The sequence below is a fragment of the Harmonia axyridis genome, chromosome 6 (genome assembly GCF_914767665.1).
Source record: "Harmonia axyridis chromosome 6, icHarAxyr1.1, whole genome shotgun sequence".
NCBI classification, from domain to species: Eukaryota; Metazoa; Arthropoda; class Insecta; order Coleoptera; family Coccinellidae; genus Harmonia; species Harmonia axyridis.
The window spans coordinates 8,901,297-8,919,679 of NC_059506.1; the positions used below are offsets into that span (position 1 = coordinate 8,901,297).

Consider the following 18,383-nt stretch of genomic DNA (forward strand, 5'->3'; position numbering starts at 1 on the left):
GGACAGTTTTCTTCTCGGCTTCTAAATGTTTTCCATCATTCTTGTGTTGTCTAACCCTATCTTTCAAGTATTGTTTTGTCTGTCCCACGTACAATTTATCACAATCCTGACATGGAATTTTATATACTAGGCCAGATTGCACGGAAGGAGGGGTTTTGTCTTTTATGTTGGTGAATAATTTTTTATTTATTATTATTTTGTGCTGTGTATTTGCTGGTTCGAATAGTTGAATAAGCCGAGGCTAAATTTGAAAATATGTGTCAATGATACATCGCACCAGAACATATGTAGTTCCGATTTTTGTTTTTAATCTATTGACTGACATACGTCGAAACCGTTTGATTATTCGTCATTTTGACTAACTATTTTAAATATTTATTTTATTAATTGTATGATGAGGTATGAAATCAAGTTTTAATGTTTCTATTTATGATTAATAAATGTTTTATTTTCAGCCTTGAAAAAGGAACAAGACGTTCCGAAACGTTGGCAAAATCATAATTGATTATTTATTTCTTTCCAAATTCCTATGACAAATTGCTTAATTTTTACGGATTCTATTGGTTCATCAAGACATGTAATATATAATCAGTTATATATCACAAGAACGCTTACGCCGATGACATAGTGGTGACTGTTAGAAGCAAGCAAGGGGGCTCACTAAGTAGGTAGCCGAATGGAACTTGCTCTCAAAATTATTGAAAAACTGGTGCGAGGAAGAGGGTCTTGAAAAGACCAATATAAAGCTGCGGTCCAGCTATGGGAGTTGAACAACAGGATAATCCACTGGGACTAACACTCCTAGACTTGTTCAGGCAAGAAATTCATGACGATTTCACCTACCTACGCCAAAAAGCTCTTGAAGCTGCCACGAGCTGAGCTTCGGGTGATGGTAGAACCGCTGACGGGGCACTGTCGGTACAAACATCATTTGTACCGTATGGGAAAGTCAGCAGACAAGATTTGCAGGCTTTGTAGATCGGAAGCAGAAACAGCTGAACACATGGTAAACAAGTGTCCGGAGCTGGCTGGCCTAAGAACCATTCACAAGGGTAAGCCGGTCCTGGATACCAGAGTGGTAACGGCCAAGGCCCCTAAGGAGGTTGTCAGTTTTATTAACGTCATTGACGACCTCCGTGGGTTTCTATGAATGAGTAGGGTAGAGAACAAAAGATCTGCATGGTCGCAGTCCCAGAAAGGCTTGCCGAACCAAAACGACCCGGTTTCAAATAATAATAATATATATCACAAGAGCATGAACAATATAGAGCATAGAAATTATTCGATTAAACACTAAGCACAGCTCGAGTGATGTTTTGCGAATACGAACGTCGAGTGAAAAGTTCGTATAATCGAAGTATAATTTCCATGCTCTAGTGGTTATTCATTACGATCATAATAGCGAATGATATTTTTATTTTCTAGATCTTTAAACAAAGCGCTGCATTTTGAAAAATTCAATGATATTTCACTAAGCTTGACTCCTAACGTCCAACTATTTCCAATAATGTTATTCATCTGAATAATAAAACATACGACATAATATAAACAGTATTATTATGTTACAAGATTTCCATATTTTCCTTCGAAAAATAATATTATCTTCACCATGAGGTGGATTACTTTATTTTCGAACTGATCAGCATTACCCATTTGGTGTTGAAATACGTATTTAGTGAACGAGAGGTTAATAAAATAACAAATAAATTGAATGATATTACATAATTTCTTCCAATTTTTTTAATTCCGTCATTCATTAACTTTCCTAACAATTCAAGTTCTAGGTTAAATATATTGAAATAATTATTACCAACAGATGACAATAATCTCGAAGTTAACACGGGACCTAGAGTTTCTCAGTATAAGCTTTCTGAAATAATTCGAGTTTGTAAGATTCCTCTAATAATGTGGTCTTCTGCAGTCTCTGTTCAGCAACCATTTGCATTTTTTCGTATACACCATATCTGTCGCTCTTGAAACATGATCTGAATGCTTTCTTATCCAACCTATAAACCTCGCACACTTCAATGGCAATAATATCTGTCGTTCTCTTGGTGTTCTTCAAAATGATCGCTATCTCTCCGAAATATGCGCCATCTTGTAAATGACAAACCTTGAAAAATGTTTAATAAGGCAATTGTTCATCGAAATAATTAATAATATAGAAAAACCTCTCTCCCCGACGGTGTATGGACAGAAACAGTTCCACTAGAAAGAAAGTACATGCAATCACCAACGGTTCCAGCTTTGATAATAATATCATTTGGAAGATACACTTCTGGCTTCAAATGTCCAAGAACATCAGATAGAATATTCGGTGGTAGGTCGGAAAATATATTCACTATATTCACCAACTGTCTGCAAACGTTGATGTTCACTTCTTTTCTCAGATTCTCTGAAAATAGAAAGCCATATTCAGTTTCACGTTTCAGATAAAACAGTCTTTATATAGATACCCACAATTATTTATTATTTTCTGTATCTCAGATTGACTACACTTGTTGAGAATAGTATGGTAAATAGTTATTTGATCAACCAATTCAATAATGAGATCGATAATTCTTAGAGATCACGATCGCAGGATAGATTCTGACTCACATATTTATTTATTTATTCATCCTCCTAATGAATACAAGGAAGATTATTTTGACCCATCAAAAGTACATGGGGAGTCAAGATGTAATGTAGAAACAATATAAAAAAAACATCAATAACATAAATAGCAAACAAAAAGCAGATAAATCACAGATCTAGAAAATATTCATTCATGATATAGTAGGCCTTCTCCAGTAGATACTTCTTTAAATGGCTTTCCAGGATTCTTCTTGTTAGTTGCCTGAAACCTTGAAGTAACATTATAAACCTTCAAGGCTGTATGATTGATGGTCAGCTGGGAAGATCCTGCCCTATGATGTTGAAGGGCAAAGTTGTTGGCGTGTCTGGTAGGGTAGTCATGATGAAAGTTGTTCTTCTGAAAAGTATCTAGGTTATCCTGAACAAAGAGTACACAGGCCAGGATCAGGAGAGATGATATCATCGATTCTTTTGAATTGAGGAAGAAACCTCAATGAGATATGCAAGAATAACAAAGATTGTTTAGTGTAGGCTCCTGGTCATTTGGGAATTAAAGTAAATAAAGAGACCAACACACTTGCCAGAAAAAAAACTTACTCCTTTCATTGGTCCAAAACCTTTCTGTCGTATAAGTAAATGCACCGATAAAAATAGATTCAGGAGAAGGAAAACACCGAAAGAGAAACATTCTGACGAAATCGTCCTGGGTCATTCCAAAAAGGTTCTTCGAAATATTGATACTGCGAGATCTAAGAAGTATCTAGAACTTGGCGAGAATTTGCTTCGTCTCCTGCCTGGGTTCCTTACAGTATATTGCCACCTCAGGAAGCATTTTATGACGATAAATCTAGCAGAAAACGAATACAGATTCTATGGGGTCGAGGAAGAAACTCCGGATAACCTGGCAACAGAAATCGCTAGCCAATACAAAAAATGCTTTGAACAAAAGATTTTCAGAAATGAAGGACCAAAACCAGTTCGCATTACAATGAAATCTACATCAATCTAAAATCACTGGATTAATTTATGGAGAAATGAAAATATGAATAGAAATATTTGATTACACCTGGGAATATTTGATTGACTATTTCTTCATTGATAAAATGATTTGCTGAGATGACATTCTGTATGATTTGCTACGATGCCTAATCAAGAAAACCTGAACACATACTCAGGTAACTGACAAAGGGACTTATTGATTAAAAAGATTTCTCTTATGTATTCAACATTGGAAAATTTGCAATTTCCTTATCAATGAATAAAAATGGAATATGGATTCAAGCAATTTAGCAAAGCCGTTTATGACACGACCTATTCATTCAAATGCATCAAACTATAAAATTATTTTTTGTCTTCAGGCCGTTACACGTATAATGATGTTGGAATGGAAACTCATAACTGCTCCTCTGTCTCGTGTTTTTATAATTTTTTTTTACCCACAAATCTTTTCCAAGCATAATCACGCTCAATATATTCTGATAGTGTAATCGATTAAACTATTGTGATACAACCCTAGAGTAATTAACATAGATAGAGGCAGCATACGCAATTTTTACATGTCCCCAACATGGTTGGATTACGTTGTCCGATTGTGATATATTTTCAAATCCTCAATTTCACTATGTCGTTATGAATGTATATTATATTGAATAGAATATATTTATTTGAGTGATTCTCAATTAAATATGCAAATTTGATTGTCGAATTCATAGTATGCAGAATATTCATTATTTTCTGTATCTACTTGCTGAAATCCAAGGTTTGACAAATATTGCTCTCCTAGTGTCATCTGTTGTTTCACGGCATTTGGCGCACTTGAAGTTTGTTTTCTGAATTTCTGATATATAAGTATTCATCTCAACATATTTTAAGTTGATATGAAACGTGGATTCACTATGGGACATAAGAAGTGCGTTCTTTGTGGAGACTCTTGCGAATTGAGTGAAATGTCGTATCACTGATTTGTTTTCATTCCCGCGCGCTTCACGTCAAATTTGATAGTACATGTTGGAGACAAAATTTGATAACTGAAAATGACATATCCCCCTCTATCTATGTTTATTATTCTGAGGATATAAGATACGAACTGTCGTATTGAAGTTGACAACAAATCGAAATTCCATATTAAGTAACAGGGTCTTTCTTTGACTTGTACATACATTTTAACAGTAGATTATTGACAAAAGGAGCACTTTTCACTTTTTCCGATAAGGAGAAGATGAAGATAAAGATGAAAAGATTAAGCCTTTTTAAATATTCATAATGAAATATACCATCCCTAGAAACCTGACGTTTTTCCAACCATATATACCATTCTACCTTGGAAATGAACTAGTGTATTGTTGTATTAGCATAAATGAATGCACTTCTTTCATTCCATTCGATGAACGAACTAGGATTGATAATACAATAAAATAATTACTAACTGCAATTTCCTTTGCGATAAACATGGCAATTCAACAACTTGGCCACTTTACTTTTCACCGAATAAAGAAATATTTGTCGAATCAGAAAAGGCTTATTCAAAAATAGCAACGAAGGATAACGGCATTCTTCGAATATGTCCCCACTCAGGATCGTTAGGGAACGGAATATTTCACCTGATAAAATTCCAGTTATAACTTCTTCCTTGAAATATTTCTTCTGATATCGATGTTCGTAATATTGAACAAGTCTATCCCTCATTGCTAGAGGAAGTTTCTTGTTTTTCATGAATTCATTCAACTGGTTCATTCTAGCCTGGTACTTCGTCTCCAAGGTGTATCTCTCAGCTATGCGACATATTATTATAACTGAAAAATAAATAAAAATAATAGGAAAAATGTTGAATGGAAATGAAATATGAGCAAAAATGTGAATTGAAACATGAAATATGAGCAAAAATGTGAATTGAAACATGAAATTTTCGTGATGTTTTACGCTGTTTCAACATCAATAGTGTCATTACAGTTATAATAATCAACTTCTAGCTTGGAAGATATATTATACTTGTTGAAAATTTCCATGGATCAGACACTTTTAATCTCCACGAAAAATGAATGGACATTATTTAGACAACTATCACAAAGTTATTTTCAATCCGTGAAATAAACTGCAAAACTACTACACATACGCTATAGACTAAAGAATCCATACATTTTAAGAAAACTCACTTCGATTTTATATTTTTGCATCTCTATAAAAATAAGATAAAGTTTTTATTGATGTATTACTTGATAAAAGATATATTTCATTGCATATATTTCGAAAGGAGTATACTATTCAACGAGCGGTATAATGTAGGTCATAACTCACGAATATAAAGTTGGAGCACGAGCCGCTGGCGAATGGTGTAATTCATCAAGTGAGTTATGACCATTACCGCAAGTTGAGTACTATACTTTATCTACGACTATAACAATGAATATTGAGAAACAAGTACAGAGAAAGAACTTTACTGACAAACCTAAATAGTTACCCATAATAATGCTATACGAGTTTCAGTTGTAATTACTCATTTTATTTATGGATGAAATTTAAGTGAATTTTGAACAACCAGTGAAAGTTTTTGCTTTTTTAGTTTCTCTGATTGATGTTGATATTGAACTTTCATCATTCAAGTTCAGTGTGCTTCTTATCATGGAGTGGAAAGTCCATAGGGATCATAGAGACGATGCTTAGATATTCAGTGATAGCTGAGTTCACTAAAATATACTAAAAAAACATTCTCTGTAAACGATGACTAAATGTTCTTGCTGCTACACCAATCTTGAAAATTTTTGAAAACATCTTTTTTTTTATTTTTCTAGCAAGAAATTCTTTATGATAACATGAGCTACTTGTCGTCTGGGGTTGTATATAATATTTCATCTTCACTGTCTGAATTAATTTTTTCCAGCAAAACATTCTCAATAATTAGATATCCAACTTAATTAGAAAACGTCAAAATTATTAAAGTGACATTCCTCCCCTCGATAACAATAATGAAATATTTCCTTTCGGCCAGTTGAATGGAAGCAGAGAAAAATAGAAGCACCGATCAATCTATTTAGATCTGTTATAGTGAGTTATAGTAGTGAGTTATTATAGCTCACGCTGTTCGTTAATAGATACTATTAAATGTTCAAAAGCAGTTGAATAATGAATGTATAATTCAATAGGAGTAGATAAATTTATTTTTCAGGATCAATTGTGATTCATGAAAAATTATTTTCATTTACTTTGGAAAACATATATGTTGTGAAACTTTTAACAAAAAATTATTTTAACGTATGTTTGGTTATTTCCTTCCTGTGTATAGCCATACATGCGAATCATCATTTTTCTTCTCATGCATATATCACTACTTGATTATCGCAATATTATTATCAGAACATCTTTTCCAAAATTCGCTTGAGGCTTGAACATCTGTATACAAACATAAAAAATAAATTTTGGGTAAGCTCATGCTCTGGATACAATAAACTGTCATAAATACTTGATACAACATATTGCATCCTATACATTTTCTACAACTGCCCAATTTAAATAATAAAAGTAATGTACCTGATTCTATTTCAAATTGCCCTCGGTGATAGTAGCTATGCATTTCTTGCGTTTTCATAGAAACGACTTTTCAAAAGACCAATTTCATTGGTTTCTCAATCGAGGGAAAAAACCGTGAGGTTTAATGTTTCTCACAGTATGAGCAATACACAGCTTTGAAATTCAGTAAGCTATGAAGAATACGCTAATTTTCATAGCAGTTGCAGGAAAATAAAGTTGTGAGCACACCTAGTGATAATTGATCATTATTATTCATTGCAACAGCTCTGTTTATACCCTGATCTTACTATCACTTTCTGAGTCCAAATGCCGGTTTCTGAAAGGCAAATCAACGAAAAATTCAACTTGGCAGCTGTTAATCATATAGTCAAGCTTCATTTGGATTTCTGTAAGTAATGTTCTCCTTTCATTTAAACATTCTGCCAGTTAACACAGTGGTCAAATATTACACGTAAATTGTACTTCGAGCGTTTTTAATTTTTCTTTTCAAGTTAGAAACTCCAGATAATATAGATTAGATAATTTTATATTGCACAACATTTCAGAAACCTAAAGGGATTTGACATCGCTGTTAAGTTGAATGTTGTATTAATTGAACAAAGATTTGATCAGTCTGTCAGAAACCGGAGGTAAGATGAATTTGAAAAATGAGGCGCAACATGGTCTTACAATAAAACAGAAGTCTTATTATTATAAATATATCAGGGAATTCTAGGATCTCACCTGCAAACATAGAAGTCACTATCTTGCCTAATATAATATTGATGCAGTCCATCAGCAATTCTTCCATAGGCCCATCGAATATTACATGCTCGATTTCTTCTGCTGTTTGAACGAAAGGTGCGATTTCTTGAGGTAAACCAGCTGTCCTAGATTTGGAACGAACTCTCTCAGCAAGCAGAGGAAAATTGTCTGGTTGGCTACTAAGGGCACCTTCACAAACCATTTGAAAAAAAATTCAAATAATATTATAATATACAGGCTGTTTCAAGTTCGACGGCCTATTAGACGTTTCTGGAGAACGGGGCCGATTTGAAATCTGAAAATTCGGAATATAACACTGTTCACGATGCCCTATTCAGCTCAAATATTTTTGAAGTTCAGGCACTTCCAGTTATACAAGAATTAAAAAAAACTTTTTCAAAAAAACCTTTTTTTTCATTTAATGTCTTAAATATCATCAAGATTTTCATTTTCAATTACTCTTTTTTAAAATTATTGCGTTAGTCTTCATAGTTTTCAAAATATTAAGGAAAAACCGAAAAAAAGAGAGAATTTCCATAGTCACTATTACGTGAATTATTTTTACTGTGAATATCCTATGCGTATACTCAATTCACTTTCTCAAACTAGAATGATGAAGGAATATCGTCCATATCTTGAACTTGAGAATTATCATCACAGGGTGTTTCAAATATTGTGCCAAAAATTGTTAACAAAATTTGATCATAACTTGTGATTTTCAAATTAGAACCCTATTTTTCGAGTTTTTATGAATTTGTTATACGTAGGGACAATTTCATTCGATCTGTTTCCAGACAGACTAGCAATAATACTCTATGACCATAGAAATATATCTAATTACTTCACATTTGACAGGTGTTTTCATTATCAAAGCTACAATAATTTGATTTCACGAATTGAATTTCCGATATTCAAATGACAAAATTCTGGATATACTTTTCTCTAATTTTGTGACAAAACAGTTCATTTCGGCACATCTTGTGGAACAAAATAGACTGTAACGGATTTATCTATTATCTGTCAAATTTGTGATACAGAAAAGTGTTCTGCCAACCAACAATTTTCAATGCAAAAATCACTAATAGATATTTATGGAAATTTCCGTTAATTTCAATAAAAAGCCAGTGAATTCAGGAAAATATTCCCATGAATGTAATAGAATTATTGGTAGAACTCATCGAATTTTAAATCAGAAATTTCCTCATCTTCTTGAAAGGATGTTTCATACTTAATGAATATCCATTATACTGGAGTATCTACCTAGAAGAAAAAAACCTGTACCTATCAAATGAGATTAAATCATGCAGGACTCCTGCGTGCCAATTCTATTCATATAAAAAAGCGGTAGAATACATTTTAGGAATTGAGGAAACAATCAGCGTGGTGATGAAAAGGGAGTAACAGAAAGTTTGAAACATATTTCCGAAATATCTTCTCGTCAATTGGTGGTAAATGTGGATATTTCTGATCGAAACTCTAGAGACAGATTGAATGAAATTGACCCTACGTATAACATAAATTCATAAAATCTCGAATAACTGTTGAATTATCGAATTTGAGAGCATAATCATGTTTGGACACTTATTTTTCACCGTAGAATCCAACGAAATAAAAAAAAATAGGGTTCTAATTTGAAAATCGAAAGTTATGATCAATTTTTGTTCACAATATTTGAAACACCCTGTGATGATATTTTTCAAATTCAAGATATGCACGATATTCCAACATCATTCTTGTTTGAGAAAGTGAAGTGAGTATACGCATAGGATATTAACAGTAAAAATAATTCACGTAATTGTGACTATAAGGAAATTCTTTCTTTTTTACGGTTTTTTCTCAATATTTTGAAAGCGATGAGGATTGATGCAATAATTTTAGCAAAGAGTAATTTAGATTAGAAATCTTGATAATATCTAATACATAAAATAAAAAAAAGTTTTCTTTGAAAACATTTTTTTTTAATTCTTGTATAACCGGAAGTGCAGGAACTTCGAAAATATTTTAGCTGAATAGGGCATCATGAACAATGTCATATACCGAATTTTCAGAATTCAAATCGGTCCCGTTCTCCAGAAATGTCTAATAGGCCGTCGAACTTGAAACACCCTGTATATGTTTCATTCATAAAGGAAATATCATAGTGATATTCAGTGTCTTTACGTGATGATGAAACTCAAACTTAATTACATCTGACTCAGATATAACCGAAATAATAATCAGTATTTCCGAGGTGTCGTTGTTGGGTTGAATAATGTCTTAATCGAATGCACAAGGTAATTTTAGGGGTTTAATCTGTCACATCCTGTCACACTAAAATTTATCAATTCATTATTCGTATTTATTACTCCATTTGTTTCACTACCGACATTACAGTTTGGCGTGGAAATCTTCGATTTTATTTTTTTGACAAAATATATATCATTGAGCTCCATCGGAGCTACATTCTCAAATTTTTTGGAAATACACAGGGTGTACTCAAAAAGTGTGAATGACCAAATGTTTTTCTCTCATTTAAGAACTTGTTTTTTATTGAAATTTCAGATAGCATTATAAAAATGAACTAAGCATATTCACTTAAAACCTACCTTTATGAGATATTTCCATTTTTCAAAATTTTGAGATTCTTTGGAAAACATCTAATGACTGTAATGTATGAATTTATTATTATTTTTTTATTTTGAAAGTGAATTCTAGGAGAACGGATGTAGGTACTGACTATTTGCTAATCGAGAATAACTGTAATGTGTGTTCAAAATGAGACGATTCATTGATGGCTCATGCAAAGTTCAATATCCTGCTCATTCCAAATGGCAGACCTTGTATTTAATTTTTTTATTAGATGGCAAATTTTATTATATTCGAGAAATTCTCTATCAAATGAGAAAAATGAAATATAGGATGTGCCATTTGGAATAAGCCCAATATCAAAGTTTGACGAAATGAATCGTATCATTTTGAACAACCAGTAGAGTTTTCAATGATTATAAAAAGGTCAGTACACTCTGTACACCCTGTGTCTGTGCTTGTATCTTTAAGGCTAATGATACTATTTCAGTACTGTTATGAACTCAATACGAAACTGAAATACAGAAAAAATATTTGAAAACGCAAATTGAATAGTAAGTAGGGAAGGAATGGCCTAATTATCCTGTTAGGTGTCAACATAAGTTGAGAATTAATGGCAGACCTTGTATTTAATTTTTTTATTAGATGGCAAATTCTATTATATTCGAGAAATTCTCTACCAAACGAGAAAAATGAAATATAGAATGTGCCATTTGGAATAAGCCCCAAAGTTTGACGAAATGAATCGTATCATTTTGAACAACCAGTAGAGTTTTCAATGATTATAAAAAGGTCAGTACACTTTGTACACCCTGTGCCTGTGCTTGTATCTTTAAGGCTAATGATACTATGTCGCAAGTGAACAAATAGAATCAAATCATGTTCGACGGCTGCCCACAAAATTTCCACCCAGATGTGAGTCCTATTTCAGGTTATAAACCTAAACTGACTGATCTGAAGCCTCTGGCCCTCAATGCCGACCTCAGAGAATAATGAAACTGATTCCGCAATATGCAAACAAACTGTGCGAGTTGTCTACTACTCGAGTGCAGCATCTGGAATTGGGCTGCGTGATAATATGCGGCCGAGCTAATTTTTTGGGTAGAATTTTTTGAAATTTGGTTTTTTTAATCAGGACTCAATTCACTTCTCATTTCCATTCATTTTCAGATTGTCAAATTTGATTTCTGAAAATTTTAAAGGAAGGTGTCTTTAGCTATGAAACATAGCAAAGTTATCAGCCTTTATTTCTAAAACATCAAAGTATGAACCTATTTTTAAGGGGTGATATTGAATGTAGCTGGTTATTACCCAGGAAAGAACCGTAGAAGTAGGTCAATTAAAATGGAAGAAAAATTATTTCGAACTCACCCAGAAGAAGACCTCCTGTTCTGAATAAACATATTACATATTTAACCATGGGAGGCTTATACCTAATAACACCAATCCAACTATACTGATGATGACGATCTTCCTGAAGTAGCAGTCGAAAACGTGGGATGAAATAGTTCAAGCAAGTAGACCAGTGTAATATGAGACCAACAATCACGCAGTCTCTGACGGCAACCAGGACAACTTTGTTCCATCGTATGAACTACATTATTTGGAAAAAAATACTATATTCATAAGAATGTCTTCTAATTCCATATGGAAAGTCAATATTTATGGAGACGGCAAAATTTATAAAGTGCAAAGTATATCCCAAGTAGCAAAACTTATTCCATAAAGGCTGTAAAAACTGCTATACAGCAGATCTTATAGAAACGTGAAAATCTTATAAAGTGTGTCTTCAAGAATACTTATACATTGCAGTACAAAACTATTTGGGAACTGCTATACAATAGTTTTATAGCTATCGCTAATGCAATAATTTATTTTCAAATGTTGAAAATCGGAAGAGAATTGTCACAAGAATATTTTATTAGCTATGTATGACACAGGTTTAAGATCCAGTTTAAGATCATGGTGGTGAGTGATCGAGTGGTTGTATCTGTTGTTAATCATATTGAAAATATTGAAGGCTTATATTGGTTACTTCAAGCCGGTATTCATATTCTGTAAAAGATGTTCAAGATACTAGAAAAAAGAGTTAGATTTCCAATTTAACTTGTTGGGAAGTATTTAGGAAGGTTCTTGGATCTATAGAAAGAAGAATAGGAACAGCCAGGTTCTTTCAAAGGAAAAGTTTTCTTAATGCAGAATGCGGAACAGAATGATTGATGAGTTGTTCATTTATTTCAATCTTTTTTTTTCAATTTCAGATAGAGAATGCATCAAAATTTTGTCGTCGGTATTAATGTCTTCTTCATCAGCACTATTGACGTCGATACTTTATAGTATGCTTGGTTGCACGGATTTTGTAGCGTAGCATTGGGTGAAGATCTGAAGGATATTCAAAACATTATTATTCAAAAGGTTGATGAATATAATTACTCATGTTTAGTAATAGACAATAATTCAAACTGGGTATCATAACTAGAAAACTGAATAGTAACCGGGCGCTTATGATATTGGTGCCATAAATAATAAACAATAAACTACAATATTATTATTATAAGAAGATGTTATAGTTACTTAACACATCATGCCAGAAAACTGCTATAAAATGGTTTTACCAAATTCAGATGCATGCTTCCGTGTTGAGGAAATGACCCAAAGTATCTTCTAGAAATAGGTCAAAGACTCAAAGACTTCAGAACAAGGCAGTCAAGGCTGTGTACCCTTTACCATATTTTACTCCCACAAGAGAACTCCACATGTGGTTTATCAAGATTGAGAAGTATGAGGATGTATGAACAAGTCAAGATAATACATATGTTAAAAAGTAGTATATTCTGAAAGAAGTCGCAGAATGAGCTCCTATTCCAACACGAATGCGGAGTTTTCGAACATCATGCGTGTTGGAATTGTCTTGTGCAAAGATAAGTACTAGACGATATTTTATCTATTTCAGTCAAGTTTTGTGATATATTGTCGAAATTCAATGAAAATTCAGATTATATATCCTGGGACTTTTGTATTGTATGTTGGCAGTTGATGCCAAGACAGTTGATGCCAATGCCAATGATTACGAAAATTGACAAATTACGAAATTTGAATTTGAATCGTACGTTTTGAATCTTGAAATAGTTTATAATTACGCTTAAATTCGTGAATTATGTCTCACGAAATCGATTTAACACCAACAGAATTTAGGGAAATTGCGAATATTGTTGCAAATCATTTCACTACCTGTATCCAAACTATATTATATTGACAATTGACGTGTATTGTAATTTGATAGGATCTGAAGTCAGTGTAGACAACCACAAAACGAATAATAGGTATAACTGAAAACAGCACTGTTTTCAGTACTGTAATGAACTCAATACGAAACTGAAATAGAGAAAAAATATTTGCAAACCCACATTGAATAGCAAATAGGGAAGGAATGGCCTAATTATCCTGTTGGGTGTCAACATAAGTTGAAAAGTAATTTCCTTTAGAACAAAGAGGTCACAGAACAACTCTGTTACAATAGCTTCAGTTCATACAATACTATTCCAGATGATATAATCAATGATGACAATTTCAAAAGTAGGTGCCATAACCTTGTTAATTATTGAACATAATCATTTAGTATTTGAGGTTTAATTATATTTTTAGAACTTCTTACCTACCAGTAGATTTGTACTGATGTAATCAGAAATAAAGGGAATCATTATCATTATCATATTGATAAATTTTAGGATCTGTATAACAGTTTCAGTACTTTTTGTTACTGCAATGAATGTTATGATAACTTAAATACTCACAAGTGCTGTTCTATCGAAACATTTCAGACAAGTTTTGAATCGGGCAAGCTTGAAAAGCCTCAGATAGTGCATTGAGTACGCTATTTTCGATTCAGGTCTTATATACCCATATATGTCAGTGGGTAGACAGCTGATAACGTCACAAAAGAAGTAGGGTCCGAAAATATAGTTACTGAAAATAGTGAATACTTGAAAATATAATGTGATAAGGTAAAATTGTATAATCGGTCACAAATTTGATATCAAATATTGCCAGTATCAAAAATGACCTTTGAAATTCTACAAAAACTTTTCGACAGGGGGTGGAAATAAACAAAACTCCTACAGGTTTTCACGATTCAAGTTGAAAGAAAAAACGCGAGAACTACATGGTTTAAGATTTGTGTTCATTCATCGAAAAAATTTGAATTAAAACGTATACAACGAAATTTTCTGATTATTTCAACTTCTAGACAATGAGTAGATACTCAAATGTTTTAACCTACAGTAAGACGAATTTCTACAAAACTGTTTTATACATCTTAATGAAAACAATATGAAGAGTCAAAATAAGTGCCACATTTCCATCCTAAGTAATATTTTGTTTAAGGAAACAGGTGTCCCATAGACTATTTTGATGTTTATAAAATGGACATACTAACCTCGCAACTTTCTTCTGATCAAGAACAACTACTTTAATCTTTTCTTCCACGTATCCAGTAAAAAATCTGAGTATAATATCTCCTATACAGATTATATTTGCGATTGATAATGAAATATTTTTGGAGTTGATCTTTAAAATGTCAGTCCTCCAGAATGCAAAACTGAACGGGAATTGTATGAAGCAGAACAGAAATACTATGGTCATTATGGCTTCATGGACATAACTGCAAGAAAGTTAGTCTATTACTATTATTCACACCAAAAATAATAATAAGAAAGTAATTGTAAAAAATACTGTCACAACGACAGCACCTATTCGAAATGGGATTCGTGTTACTATATTTTTCTAAAGAAATACGCAGTAGCGTTGTTGGCTGTTGCAGTTCGTTTGATAGGGCGACCTATTTCACTATTAGTTCCTTGAATATTTGCACATTGGTCAAAGGCATAGTAAAAATTTTGATTTTCGGATGTTCTGCCTCTCATTTGCATAACATCAATCTTCAGAAGCGCAGATAAAATATTAGTTATGAAACTTTCACAATTATGTTATCAGAACATCTCTCTTATGTCATTTTTTTTTTAACTACTATGCGGATGAACAATGGATCAAATCTACTAGTGTAATAAAAAATAATAAGCAGAAAGGTGAAGCAAGTGTTCTCCAGAAAAGATATTGAATTATCAACAGATAGTCCAGTAGATAAATACAAAAAAGGTGGGTCTGCTGGAAAAAATTCCGAAATTATAATCACAGTATGGAATAAATTTCCTCAAAATTTTAAATGCATGCCTATTGCAATTCAAAGAAAAAGATTAAAAATGTTTTTGGTTAGTAAATTTTATTATAGTGTTAAGGATTTTTTAAGTGAAAGGGATTTTGTTCCATTATAGTGTTCATATGTATTGATATGTATTGACGTGATCTACATCTGTTGATATTTGATCAAATAAAGGATATTATTATTATTATTATTAATTAAAAAAACTTCTATACAGGTTATTCGAGGGAGTTGTGGGATGACTCTGAGATTCAACACAAGGACCCTGTGCTAACTTGAGGAGGACCGAAGAACCTTAACATTTTTGTTCATAACCTCTAAACTAAGTAGTTTCCGACCAAAACGTTCATTTTTAAAGTTGTAGATCATTAAATTCTCAACAATTTTGTATTGATCAACTTTTTCGAAAACCTAATATCCATTGAGATATAGTCGATCAAATTTATAGTCCAGTAGTCAAACCAAAAAAACAGGGGTCTGCTGGAAAAAATTCCGAACTTGATGAAACTTTTACAGATTGTTCGGAGGTGTTGTGGGATGACTGTCGAATTATCCAACAGGAGGACCCTGTGCTTACTTGAGGAGGGCCGAAGAACTCTAACATATTCGGTTGTATACAACCATCATTTTTAATTAATTCTTGTTTGCCACGATAAAATTAAAATATCTACTCTTCACATAAACATAAGCTCTCAGTCAAAGCTACCTCCCCCCTCCACCTCTCTATGTTCAATATTTCGATATTGATGAGTAATTACTATGATTACCATAGAACGGCTGGTAATTGTTAGTTAGAGGGTCAAAACCTTTGTTTTCTGCCAATTTTTTGACATTTTGAGAAAATTCCTATAATTTTGATTGTGTATCTCGGTTGTTAGAAGATTTAGAAAAAAGTTTCGAGAAACAAAATTATAAGGAATTCAATTATCTACAACTTTGAAAATAAACGTTTTGGTCGAAAACTAATTAAGTTGAAAGTTATAAGCAAAAAACCGAGAAACGTCCGAAAATGTTGAGGTTCTTCAGCCTCTCCCCAAGTAAGCACAGGGTCCTTGTATTGGATAGCTTGAAAAAATCATGCCACAGCACCCCCAAATAACCTGTAGAAGTTTCATTAAGTTCGGAATTCTTTCCAGCAGACCCAATATTTTTTGCTTTGACGACTGGACTATTATTTGGATTATTTGTATCTCAATTGATATTGGGTTCACGAAAAAGTCTGTGGATACAAAATTGTAGAAAATTTAATGGTCTACAACATTGAAGATGAACATTCTGGTCGAAAACTACTTAGTTTAGAAGTTATGAGCAAAAAAATGAAAAAAGGCTGAAAATGTTGAGGTTCTTCGGCCCTCCTCTAGTAAGCACAGGGTCCTTGTGTTGGATAACTTGACAGAGTCATGCCACGGCACCCTCGAACAACCTGTAGTAGTTTCATTATGTTCGGAATTTTTTCCAGGTAAAATCTATTTATCTACTAGACTAAGATGAAACTTAGATACGAAAGAATTGCATTGAACATAAAACTATAAAAAGAATAATGAGGGTAATCGATAAAAAGCAAAGATAATATTCAAGGACATATATCTCTCAATGGAAAGCGCTAAACACGTGTTTCAGGGTCAAGGCTCTAATCAGTATTGTGAAAAGGTGTTGAGAGGGATGAGCAAAACTTGGTGAGGCTGGCTTCTGTTGATGACTCCGTTTGTTTATTGTTTCTCACCAAGTGTTGGGATCATTCTAACACTTTTTCACCGTATTGATGAGGGCCGAATGCCCGAAACTTGTGTCTACGGTTAACGCTTTTCCTTGGGGGATATATCTAATTCTTCTATGTGAAATCATATTTCTTCTATTGGTCTAGCTACATACGTATATCTTAAAAATAAAATTGTTACAATTGATTGATATTTGAACTAATGATGAACTGTTTTTGTATTTTTTTTTTGTGTTCATTAAAAGAATATAATTTGAGTTTCAACAACCCTTTCATCAAGTTCAACATTTTACAGTAACTTACTTGAAATCACTGAATGGATGTATCATGTAATGATTTTTCGAATCAACTTGTCTACGTTTCTCATTCAATAGACCTGTAGTCGTTCGAAAGTATTCTATTATTCTCGGATCTCTATCTGATACAAGCATGTGCTTTCTGAGGTTTCTGCATGTCTTCTGCCATAAAGATGCATCTTCAGATAGAGTAGGTAGAGCACTTCCGGAACTAGCTTTTTCTATAGTGCATATATGTGGCATGTTCTTCATGTTGAATCTGTAGAATGTTCAAATTCTCACAAATTTAAGTATGAAAAGTCACAGTGACAACCATAATTGAGTTCCGTACAAATCAGTATTCATAGCTTACCTGGTGTCGCTAGGCATAAGAAACAGTTTGACACTGGAGAGCCAGATTGAGCGGGACGGAAATTTTTGAAGTGCCAGTGTGTTGAAATTCTGAGCACTCGTTCGTTCTGACACCTAATGCACCATTGGAGATCACAAAAAATCTATAAATATAAGATAAATTTTATCATTTGTTATTTTTGTCGATTTGTTTATGTAAATGAGGAGGTTCCGATGATTTCAAGTAATTTTTTTACTATACAAACTCAATTTCAACCAAGCCGGATTTGTAGTTGAGGAAATATTGATTTTTTGTCAATCTCTTACTTATATGTATAGTACGTTTTCACAAACCACGTCATATTCATTGGAGCTCTCAATAGTTCATTTTCCGTCATTTGTATCTTCTTGATAT

At 32.9% G+C, this 18,383-nt stretch overlaps 2 protein-coding genes across 4 annotated transcripts in view; one reads left to right on the forward strand and one right to left on the reverse strand.

The window, feature by feature from the left end:
* Positions 1–18,383, forward strand: part of LOC123682785 (potassium voltage-gated channel protein Shaw-like) — a 403,607-nt gene that overhangs the window by 316,283 nt on the left and 68,941 nt on the right. The window lies entirely within an intron of this gene.
* On the reverse strand, positions 1,760–18,130 carry LOC123682787 (potassium/sodium hyperpolarization-activated cyclic nucleotide-gated channel 1-like). The gene is made up of 9 exons (XM_045621572.1): positions 17,991–18,130; positions 17,646–17,897; positions 14,843–15,067; positions 14,202–14,373; positions 11,779–12,001; positions 7,822–8,031; positions 5,175–5,366; positions 2,172–2,395; positions 1,760–2,113 (listed from the first exon to the last, which is right to left on the reverse strand). Exons 1-9 carry the CDS (start codon positions 18,005–18,007, stop codon positions 1,847–1,849), a joined length of 1,782 nt encoding a protein of 593 aa, XP_045477528.1. The 5' UTR covers positions 18,008–18,130; the 3' UTR covers positions 1,760–1,846.